General features: G+C 37.2%; 1 protein-coding gene across 11 annotated transcripts in view; it reads left to right on the forward strand.

Annotated features, from left to right (window-relative positions):
• The window catches only part of DZIP3 (DAZ interacting zinc finger protein 3), a 144,704-nt gene that overhangs the window by 107,628 nt on the left and 25,104 nt on the right, over nucleotides 1–11,972 (forward strand). For 9 of the 11 annotated variants that reach the window (XM_010838572.1, XM_010838579.1, XM_010838580.1 and 6 more), the window contains 4 exons: nucleotides 962–1,065; nucleotides 3,026–3,113; nucleotides 5,399–5,500; nucleotides 10,307–10,432. In XM_010838572.1, coding sequence (XP_010836874.1) covers nucleotides 962–1,065; nucleotides 3,026–3,113; nucleotides 5,399–5,500; nucleotides 10,307–10,432 — 420 coding nt within the window. The remainder of the gene's footprint in view (nucleotides 1–961; nucleotides 1,066–3,025; nucleotides 3,114–5,398; nucleotides 5,501–10,306; nucleotides 10,433–11,972) is intronic. The other 2 variants (XM_010838577.1, XM_010838578.1) reach the window with 2 other exon arrangements.

An 11,972-nucleotide genomic window follows, 5' to 3' on the forward strand; every position in this document is an offset into this window, starting at 1 on the left:
TTTTTGGGCTCCAAAATCACTGCAGATGGTGATTGCAGCCATGAAATTAAAAGATGCTTACTCCTTGGAAGGAAAGTTATGACCAACCTAGATAGCATATTCAAAAGCAGAGACTTTACTTTGCCAACAAGGTCTGTCTGGTCAAGGCTATGGTTTTTCCAGTGGTCATGTATGGATGTGAGAGTTGGACTGTGAAGAAAGCTGAGTGCCGAAGAATTGATGCTTTTGAAGTGTGGTGTTGGAGAAGACTCTTGAGAGTCCCTTGGACTGCAAGGAGATCCAACCAGTCCATCCTAAAGGAGATCAGTCCTGGGTCTTCTTTGGAAGGACTGATGGTAAAGCTGAAACTCCTATACTTCTCCCCCTCATGCGAAGAGTTGACTCATTGGAAAAGACCCTAATGTTGGGAGGGATTGGGGCAAGAGGAGAAGGGGACGACAGAGGATGAGATGGCTGGATGGCATCACCGACACGATGGACATGAGTTTGAGTGAACTCTGGGAGTTGGTGATGGACAGGAAGGCCTGGCGTGCTGTGGTTCATGGGGTCGCAAAGAGTCAGACACGACTGAGTGACTGAACTGAACTGAACTGAAACTTTGCTGCATAATATGAGAGCTTTTAAAAACCCCATTTACCAGACTGCACCTAGAATCAATTACATTAGAATCTCTGGAACCAAAGCACCATTGTTTAAAGTTTCTGAGATGATTCCATTGCATATGCAAGTTTGAAAACTAATGTTCTGAAATGTTTACCAACCAAGTAACTTTTGAATAAAAATAGTAGAACTTCAGGATTGATCAAAGAGCTTTAATGTGTTATGGTCAGGAAAGAAGCTCAGGTACTATTAGAAGAGATCTTTTAAAATAGCTTTAAATTTACTTGAAATGTTTGAAGAAAAATGTGTTCTTCTATAAGGACACCTTTCACTTCTTTCTCTTTCTCTCAAAAATCTGTAGGTATATTTCTTACAGTGTCGTAGAGATTTTGGTTTGCTTCATCTAGAGCAGACTGAAAAGGAATGCCTCAGTCAGCTTGCCAGGGCGACTCATATGGCAGCAAGGTAACCTCTCCCTCTTCCTTAATGTGTCTTGAGCTCTGAGATCTCACAGGTGGCTCCAAGGTTGAACATAATCTGTGTTGTGTTTTACATATATGACATCAGAATCTTTGGAATGAAGAAGCCTTTTTTTTTTTTTAAACCCTCAGATGTCATTTAATCACTTTGAGCTTTTACTTTGTTGATCCTGCTGTAGCACGGAGAAGTCTATTAAGTGCAGTAATAGCTGCTAGCAGATTTTTCCCATCCTCTAGCAATGAAGCAGATAGAAAGTCTCAGTCAGAGACATGCATAAAGACCAGATATTTACAAAACAAGGTGGATTCCAACTGGAAAAGTTTTTCTAATTCTTTTCTCTTAATGCTTGATTTGAAATGCCTTTGGAAAAATGCACTGAGGGAAAATCATCATTAATACCTAAAACTGTGTTAAAGGCAGTTTGCTACTGTGCTACAAATGAATGGTTTTCAAATTTTGGGCAGGTTGCATAGGATTCTTCTTTAATTTGTAATTTTACCAGGTACACCTTTAAACTTAAGGAATTAATTGAGTTAAACATCTCTGGGACCAATGCATCACTATTTTTAACGATTATTATTTCAATATAATCATCATTCTTCAGTTCTGAAGAATCAGAATCTCTGATGTTTAACAAGATTCCTAGGATATACTGTGGAGAAGGTAATGGGAACCCACTCCAGTACTCTTGCATGGAAAATCCCATGGGAGGAGGAGCCTGGTGGGCTCCAGTCCATGGGATCACTAGGAGTCAGACAGGACTGAGCGACTTCACTGTCTTCACTTTCAGTTTTCATTTTCATGCATTGGAGAAGGAAATGGCAACCCACTCCAATGTTCTTGCCTGGAGAATCCCAGGGACGGGGGAGCCTGGTGGGCTGCCACCTCTGGGGTAGCACAGAGTCGGACATGACTGAAGTGACTTAGCAGCTTAGCAGCAAGCTTCTTTGTATGAGATGATCTCAGTGATAACTTGTTAGGCTCTTTTAAAGTTATTGTGCTGGGTGATTTTGGGGTGGGGATGTTACAACAGATAGAACCTTCTGAAAGGCCACATGAAATCTCTCTTCTAGAGATACCAGACCCTAAACACCTTAAAACTGTTTTACTTAAATCATTTGGTGGGCTCCTTGGCAGAGCTGCTGTGTCTGTGCAATTTATACATTTTATAGAGACAGAAATCTATAATTCATCCTTGCAAAAGAGGTACTTCTTTGTGATTTGCCTTTTTGTAGGAAATATCTTTTTCTAATTTACAAAAGAGCCTTATAGGCCAACCATGGCCCTGTGATGTCAAGGTTAATGTGAAAATGGTCCAAAACCTGCTTCCAAGATGAGTCAACATCTTTGAGATTGCTCGTGCACTGATGCACGTGTGAGTGCCAAGTCACTTCAGTCATGTCCCATGACTCTGCCCTGTAGCCCGCCAGGCTCCTCTGTCCATGGGATTCTCCAGGCAAAAATGCTGGTGTGGGTTGCCATCCCCTCCTCCAGGGGATCTTCTGACCCAGGGGTTGAACCTGCATCTCTTATATCTTCTGCATTGGCAGGTGGGTTCTTTACCCACCTGGGAAACCAAACTAGATGGCTAGGGCAATTTCCCTACTTGGTCTTCTTTGCCTGCCTTCTTCAGTGGAGGGATTCATGTACAAAGGTTTTATAGTATATCCTAAAAAATATTGCCAAGATAGAAAAAACTTAGTGTTCTGGAAGCAGAGGTTATATCCACTGTTCAAAAAAGACATCTTGTCTTTGTTTCCTAGTCTTTTTTAAAACTTTTAATAACAAGTCCTTCCATACAACTTTCTTCCCATTTGAGGCAACTGGTGATAGAGGTAATTTTGTTGTTTTATTTACATATATACTAGGGAACATAATATAAACTTTTGGAAATCTAAGTGGCATATACAAAGAACTTTTTTTTGTGTTTCCATTTTTGTACCAGCAACCTAAAATCACTTCAATTAAAGGCTGCAGTAGACAGTTGGAATGCCATTGTGACAGATGTTAGAAACAAGATTGCATTCCTCAGGGTAAGTCATGAAGTATTTAGAGTAAATTGACTCAACGGTGTAGATGGTATACACTTAAAAAAAAATCTAATATTAAAAACAAATGGAAGAAAAGCTATGACAAACCTGGTGGTGGTTTAGTCAGTAAGTCATGACTGACTCTTGTGACCTCATGGACAGTAGCTTGCCAAGCTCCTCTATCCATGGGATTCTCCAGGCAAGAATACTGAAGTGGATTGCCATTTCCTTTTCCAGGGGATCTTACAGACCCAGGAATCGAACCTGGGTCTCCTGCATTGCAGGCAGATTCTTTACTGACTGAGCTATGAGGGAAGCCCTAGACAGTGTATTAAAAAACAGAGATATCACTTTGCCAACAAAGGTCCATATAGTCAAAGTAGATTTTTCCAGTAGCCTTGTACAGATGTGAGAGCTGGGCTGTAAAGAAAGCCAGGCACTGAAGAATTGATACTTTTGAACTGTGGTGCTGGAGAAGACTCTTGAGAGTCACTTGGACAGCAAGGAGAGCAAATCAGTCAATTCTAAAGGAAATCAGCCCTGAATGTTTATTGGAAGGACTCATGCCAAAGCTGAAGCTCCAATATTTTGGCCACCTGTTTCAAAGAGCCAACTCATTGGAAAAGACCTGATGCTGGGAAAGACTGAGGGCAGGAAGTGAAGGGGGCAACAGAGGAGAAGATAGTTGGATGTCATCATTGACTCAATGGACATGAGCTTCAGCAAACTCTGGGAGATAATGAAGGACAGTGGAGCCTGGCATGCTGCAGACCATGGGTTCACAAAGAGTTGGACATGACTGAACGACAACAGAAATTTAAGGAAAACATGTTTTTCATTGCAATTATTAAAGTATGCCTTTTTGAAATTTGATTACTTCCATGTAGTTGATTGTAGATAGCATCCTAACTCTCACGCGTCTTCTTTCAGGTTCTTGGTTTAGTAAATGGTACATTCAAAAATTGTGCCTCACACTTAATTTTCATAGAATTCCAAAGCTAACTGTGCTCCAGTCATAACTGAATGTTTTAACTTTGTCTGAGTAATTATATGTTTATAGAATTAAAAGGAAGGTCAAGAATACCTATATTAGTTTTCAATGTTAAACTTCTTATGTATAAATAATTACTCCCTAATGCAAAGTAATAAATTCTTAATTATTCAGGTAATAGAATTAGGACTGTGCTAAAGGTAATCTGTGAAGAGGTAAACCACTGAATATTTATTAGTTTATTCATTTGTTTTTAGAATAATTTAATATTTATATATTACAGTTGATATATAATGTTGAATGTTTTGTGATTCCATAATACTGCCAAGAAAACAATGACATTCAGTTATAAAGAGCTGCTTCAAAGCACTATCTACTTGTCTAGCTTTGTCCTTGTTGGTCTTCCCTGTTTCTTTCATCCTCAGCTTTTAGTGATGCCTAGCATTTTAATTGGGTTTATTAAAAGTTCTGGCCTCAAAAGATCTGCCCTTTGTTCTCTATCATTGTTTTCTTCTAAGAACATGTCCTGTATATGAAAGTTTCTAAATGTTTTAAAATTTTTTATTTCCACTCTTGTGGGTTGTTTACAAAGTAATATGGAAAGCAAAATGGGGACCAAAATGCCAATAATCTAGAAAGTATGTTTTTAAACTTCAAGGTTGGGAGTCTTACTTTTGGCAGAATCCAAGAGGAAAAAAACAAAGCTATATGGGGAACTGGAGAAAGCTAAAGGTATAACTTTTAAGATAAAAAAAATGTGGACATTTAATCAGTTTTTTCTAAACCTTTCCCTCCATTTCCAAAATGAACATTTACAAGTAGTGAAGCTCCTGGTGGGCTGCCGTCTGTGGGGTCGCACAGAGTTGGACACAACTGAAGCGCCTTAGCAGCAGTAGCAGCAGCAAGCTGTTACAAATACGTTTTTCCCATATTGATCAGCTAGTATATTATTTACATCTTCTTGATCTTTAGACATTGTTTACTTTAATCAGTGGTTACCATTTGGGGGCTAAAAATTATGGAAACACTGTGGAATTATCACAGAGATCTGTGAATTATGTGTCATACCTTGTCACTCAATAGACACTATTAAAGACACAACTATTAATATTTACATTTATGGAGAGTGATGTATAGAGTTGTTTTATATCAAAAATTATTTTTATATTATTTTTGGCATACTAGATTGAGAATCACTAACCTGTGTTGTACTATTCAAAACTACATCAAGTATTTCCATATGCTTTTCCTTTGAAGTTGATTTTTCTGTAAAATATTGTTTCTTTTCTTATATTAGACACAATACAATGAACAAATTAGCAAGGTGAAGCAAGGGTTTGCCTTGAGTACATTGCCTCCAATCCAGCTTCCTCCACCACCTCCCAGTCCTGAGATACTGGTAAGAAATACAGTTGACTCTTGAACAACACAAGGGTTGGGAGGTGCCAACCCCCCATGCAGTCAGGAATCTGAGTACTGCTCTACTCGAAAACAATGATTTGATAAATGACTACCCAAGAGTAGAAAGCTGAAACAGTTTGGATAGAATCAAGACTCAAACTCTAGTTTTTTTATTCCATGTATCAAATGCAAACTCTCTCTGCATTTAAAGATCTATAAAATGAAAATACAGGGACTATATTTGTTGAAAAAAATAGGCATATAAGTGGACCCACACAACTCAGACCTGTGTTGTTCAAGAATCAGTTGCATATGATTTTGAACAATCACCATCCTCATCTTGATAAAATGGTGAGAACTGTAAAACACTTAATGAGCAGTACATTCATGTGTCTTCAAAGTGGATAGGGCACATGTGCGTATCATTTGTAATTACGTCCATTCCTGTTGTATCATCTACAGATGGCATGACTAGTTTGTTGGCTCAGCTGAGGCCAAGAGATAGGTTGTATCACTGGATTTTAGTAATGCGTTTGATATCTAAAGAGGTAATGTATGCTCATTCATCTTGTCAATCACATTTACATGGTGGGAGAAAACTGATGAATGCTCAGAATTCCCAAATGCTCTCAAATTACCACTAGACTACTGAAACCTCTCAGCATAATACCCTATCAGGCTGGACTTCACTCGTCCACTTCTACTTCAGACCTTGTTTCCTTAACTTTTATCTTCTATTCTTACCTTTAAACATCAAAGACAGCTTTCATTTAGGTCCCTTCCCTGATTGTGGCTAGGGATAAATGGGTCTTCATCAGACAAACTAATCTCTATGCCATACTATTTCTGTTAGCCTTCTGGGAAACATAGTGGGGTAAAAAGTGAAAAAAGTGAAACATAGTACCTTAGCCCAATAAACTCATACAGCTTTCCAAAAGACCTTTTGGAACAGAACCACTAGATGATAGCTTTTATTATGATAACAGATCTGAGGATAAGAAAAAAAAAGCTGTGATATATTTAGGGGTAGATCACTTTTGACATTAGCATTTCTGCTTGTAATAGAACTTTGAAAATATTATCTCTACAAATACTAGTTCAGTATATCAAAGAACTTAAAAATTATTAATATGTGAATTGTGTGGAGTTACACTGTGTTTCAAAAGCAGAATTTTGAAGAAGGCAATGGCACCCCACTTCAGTACTCTTACCTGGAAAATCCCATGGACAGAGGAGCCTGGTAGGCTGCAGTCCATGGGGTCACTAAGAGTCGGACACGACTGAGTGACTTCACTTTTACTTTTCACTTTCATGCACTGGAGAGGGAAATGGCAACCCACTCCAGTGTTCTTGCCTGGAGAATCCCATGGACGGCAGAGCCTGGTGGGCTGCAGTCTGTGTAGTCGCACAGAGTCGGACACGACTGAAGCGACTTAGCAGCAACACTGTGTTTCAAAAGCAGAATTTAGAGCTGAGAAAGTATTCTATGATATGCTTGGGCTTTAGTTTAGAATGAGAGGATTGCCCTTTATGTTTTTGATTAGTTCAAGTTTTATAGGAGCTTTGTATTATGGATATTTTTATTCTAGGCTTTGAACAACATCTTTGCCAATTCTGATAAGGAATGTGTTGCATAGATGACAAATCCCAGATTCCCTTTAGTTCTATGGGAAGTAACATAGTAGGATTTCTAGAAACCCTGTTGCCTTTTGCTGTAGGTTGTAAACTCTCCCATGACTCTAAACATAAAATGGCTCCAGAGACTTGGAAGCTAGATACAGAGTTGTTCTTTGGAGTTTTCTGGAATCAGACTGGCATCAGCTGTCTGTGAAAGCTACATGTGACACTGAAACTGACAAACATTATCTAACCTTGACCTCTACATCCTCATCCTTTTCAGAGACTTGCTTATGTCTGATGTGGCTTTCCAGGTTTCAGTTCAGTTCAGTTCAGTCGCTCAGTCATGTCCGACTCTTTGTAACCCTGTGAGTCGCCGCACGCCAGGCTTCCCTGTCCATCACCAACTCCCGAAGTTCACTCAGACTCGTGTCCATCGAGTCAGTGATGCCATTCAGCCATCTCATCCTCTGTCGTCCCCTTCTCTTCCTGTCTCCAATCTCTCCCAGCATCAGAGTCTTTTCCAATGAGTCAACTCTTCGCATGAGGTGGCCAAAGTACTGGAGTTTCAGCTTTAGCATCATTCCTTCCAAAGAAATCCCAGGGCTGATCTCCTTCAGAATGGACTGGTTGGATCTCCTTGCAGTCCAAGGGACTCTCAAGAGTCTTCTCCAACAACACACTTCAAGAGCATCAATTCTTTGGCACTCAGCCTTCTTCACAGTCCAACTCTCACATCCATACATGACCACAGGAAAAACCATAGCCTTGACTAGACGGACCTTTGTTGGCAAAGTAATGTCTCTGCTTTTGAATATGCTATCTAGGTTGGTCATAACTTTCCTTCCAAGGAGTAAGCGTCTTTTAATTTCATGGCTGCAGTCACCATCTGCAGTGATTTTGGAGCCCCCAAAAATAAAGTCTGCCACTGTTTCCACTGTTTCCCCATCTATTTCCCATGAAGTGATGGGACCAGATGCCATGATCTTCGTTGGGCAAAAACCCACTGGCATTTAGGCTCAGTAAAATTCATAAGCATCCTTTGCAAACATTTAAGAGGTGCACGTGTATCTTTTGTGCTTCCTAACGAGAGTCACTGCTGTGCTTGATCAGAGTCACTTTAAGACTATTGTGTTAAAGTATAGGCATTAGTGACCACAGCATTATGGAACAGTTTGAAAGCACAGATGCTAGAAATGTGACCATTCTTTCAGTATAAATTGAGGCGGTATTGTACAATGGGAATACACTAGAGGTCTGGGTTCAGGTCCTAACTGTGAAGAACTGTGTTGGTTTGGGGAAACTCAGCTGTCTCAGACTTTGGTTTTCCTATTGACAAATCAAGAAATTGCCCTGGATGATCTGATCACTAACATCTGTCTCTCTGAAATTCTAATATTGTAAAGAATGGTCACCAGGCTTTTCAAATAAATATAGTGGTCTAACCTGGGAAGTCTGGAATAATGGGTACTCTTCCCAGTTTAACCCAGTATTTTTATGTGTTTCATTATATTTTGATTTTTATACCCTGGCTGTCTAATTCTCAAAGTAATATTAGGTAATTGTTGTCCTCAAAAAGAACAGGACCACTGATTCAGAATCACCATTTGTTATTTAAGAACTTTATATTATGAATATATTGAAACATACATAAAAATAGAATGATGAACCTCTGTGAACCCAAGAGCCATCTTCAACATCATAATCAAGTTTTATCAATCTTGTTTCATGTTATTCCTTCCTTCTTCCCCACTGGGACATTTTAAAGTAAACCCTATATATCGTATAATCTCATCCATTTATAGTTTAGTACGCATTCCTAAAAGATGAAGATTCTTACTCTTATTGGCTATAATCACACCACTATTCTCCTAAGAAAATTATAATTTTTATATCTGATATTAAAATTCATATTTCCCAAATTGTTTCAAAAATATCTTTTTCTTAACTAGATTAACAATATTTCTAATTTGGGTATAATTACCATTACTTTAAAAACCCTTATTTTTAAAAAAGCAATCCAAACAAGGTTTATAATTTCATTTGGCTGATTATTTTTCCTTAAAGTTGTAACAGCTACCCAACACCCTCTCTCTTATTCACATCATTTATTCGTTGAAAAACTAATTTCCTGTATTATTGATGTAACTGATAACATCCTTATAATGTCATTATACGTGTTCTGTTATTTCCTATAAACTGCTCATTGGTCTAGAGGGTTAAATTAGAATCAGGGTCAGTATTTTTAGCAAGAGTACCTTATAGGTGGTGAAGTATATGCATATTAGAAGGCACAGTGTCTCTCATTTATTGATGTTAGGAGTCAAATGTCATTCTTGTCTCCATTATAAAATTCCCCAGTAATTGTCACCTTTCTGGTTTCGGTATCATTACTTAAGAGCTATACTGATGTTCATTTTTTAAATTCAAAAATAGGTGAACTTCTACTTTATGCCAGTGCTAGACCTGGCACATAGTAGATGTCCCATAAACTTGTCTTCTTTTGTAGTCAAGCCAATAAGGTATCCATCCCATTGGTAGGTGCTAAGAAAGGCTAGCTTTCTATGAATCCCTGGGAAGTTCAGTAATATCCACAGGCATGTCTAAAAGTCACTGTAGGAGGGTTTATCCCCCTGGCCCACCCCATTTTAGCTTTCTACTATCCTTGAAACTAAACATAAGTTCAGAACTCCACCAGGTGGTAAAAGGTCCTTTCAATACATAATAGCAAAAGTAGTATTTTCTATAGACAACTTTGATTCTTTAGTGAATTTCTGAGTGTCAATATTGTTTATCAGTATGGCGAGTACTCACTGAGGAACTCCTTTGTACAGTCCTTTGCATTATTCCATTTGGCAGGAACTTTACAGATCATCTAATCTCAATTCTTAATTTATAGATTAATAACTTGGTATCAAGGCTTCCCAGCAAGATGGAAAGAAAGCAGGACTAGAATCAAGTTCTTTTCTCTCTCTGTGCTCTTTAGTGTATTTTACTGCTCCCTGCCTTTTTCAAATATTCATATATTTAACTAGTGTTATAACAGCACTGTTTCTAATATGCTTTGTATCTAGATTTCAAATCAATTCCCCCCCCCCAAAAAAAATTCATTGCTCTATGAGTTTATATTATTGACTACATAATCATGTGGGGGGTTTGTTTTTATTTTCTATCTTTTCCATTTTAGATGCAGCAATTCTTGGGAAGACCCATTGTGAAAGAATCTTTCTTTAGACCCATACTCACTGTTCCTCAAATGCCTGCCGTTTGTTCTGGAATCGTCTCTACAACTGGTCAATCTAGATCTCCCTTGGTAAAAAAACCCTCTTGGTAGAATAGACATTAACTAGTCCATTGTCACAGTAGACTCTCAGAATGAATGTGTTCTCTTTGTTCATTTATTTAATAAAGTAAATAATTATGATAATTGAATGACTATGTCCATGAGGTACTGTGTTAAGTGCATTACATATATTAACTATTTCATTAAGTGATAATAGTTTAGTTTTTAGATACAAAGATAAATCTGATGTTATAGTAGAGAATTCTTAGTTTTGCTTCTGAAACAGAGTGAGATTGATATTTTTAAGAGATAGTTTATATTTAGCATGGTGGTTGGGTAGGTTGAAAAGCAAAGAAGCCAAGTCACATTATGCCACAAAGCAAAAGAAAAAATTTTTATACATAGATACATATGTGTATATTGTAGGACATTGTTTATCTATAAACAGGTAATATAAATAGTATCACCCTGAAACATGTTATACTGCAAAGTTACAAATTTTCTTAGTTACAAAGAGCCAGATAAGCTTTATCAGAACCTAGAGAAGAAGTAGAGAAGTTTAAAATGATTAGGATTATTAGTTGTAATCTTGGTCAAGGTATACTTTTTATTAAAAAACCTCACAGAAGATTGATGTTTAATATAATTAATGAAAAAGTCTCTAATCTTGAGTTTGTCATAACTGCATTCTAATGAATTGAGGTTTATTCTATACCTGTATATTGCTGACAGACTCCCTTTGAAATGTATAGTCAAATAGATTTACTTACTTGTATAGAGGCCTCTCTACAAGCAAATATGTATCTAAGCTTTAACATGTTTATTAAGCACCACATTTTTTTTATCACCTTGATATTGCAGTGTTGCTGATGTGTTTTGCTCCTGCAACATTCTATGAGGATCCATAAAATTTTAAAGTACCTCGGCCTTCTAATAGGATTACTTTCTGATTCCTCTGAAAGAGCTTGGACACTGAGGCAAACCCAGATTTCTGGGGATATTCTGCTCTTTCTCTGACTTACCAGGCTTTGTATGAGTAATTTCAGTGGCTGTTAGTAGTTGCTAGTTTTTCATAAGTAGTAACCTTCTATTTTAAAATAATCTGTAATCTTAGATAGAAGATACTTTGTTTATAGTTATCCTAATAATCAGATAAGGCAATTAAAAATATTCACATATTGATATTAATTAATTAGAAACTTAATGGTTCTAAGAAAGAACTATCATAAAATATGGGGCAATTTTTGTTTGGTGGTTTCATGGCTCTTGAGTTGTCACTACAACTTCCATATACCACCTATGTGACGTTTTGAGACATTGGGCAGATATTTTAATAGTATTCTCATCCTTATTCAGTTGTTTGAAAATTAAACTTTATTATTTGCTTTTTATGATGAATAATTTTATCTTATATTTATTATTAGTAATTAGTAATTTTATTACTTTTATAATTAGAAAAATACAATACACATAGTATATACAAAATATATACTATATACAGTAGAAAGCAAAACTACCTTGCTGTTGAATCCTAGGAAATAATCACAGTTTATGGGTTATTTTATATCTT

Source organism: Bison bison, unplaced genomic scaffold (genome assembly GCF_000754665.1).
Source record: "Bison bison bison isolate TAMUID 2011002044 unplaced genomic scaffold, Bison_UMD1.0 scf7180017864098, whole genome shotgun sequence".
In the NCBI taxonomy this organism is placed as follows: Eukaryota; Metazoa; Chordata; class Mammalia; order Artiodactyla; family Bovidae; genus Bison; species Bison bison.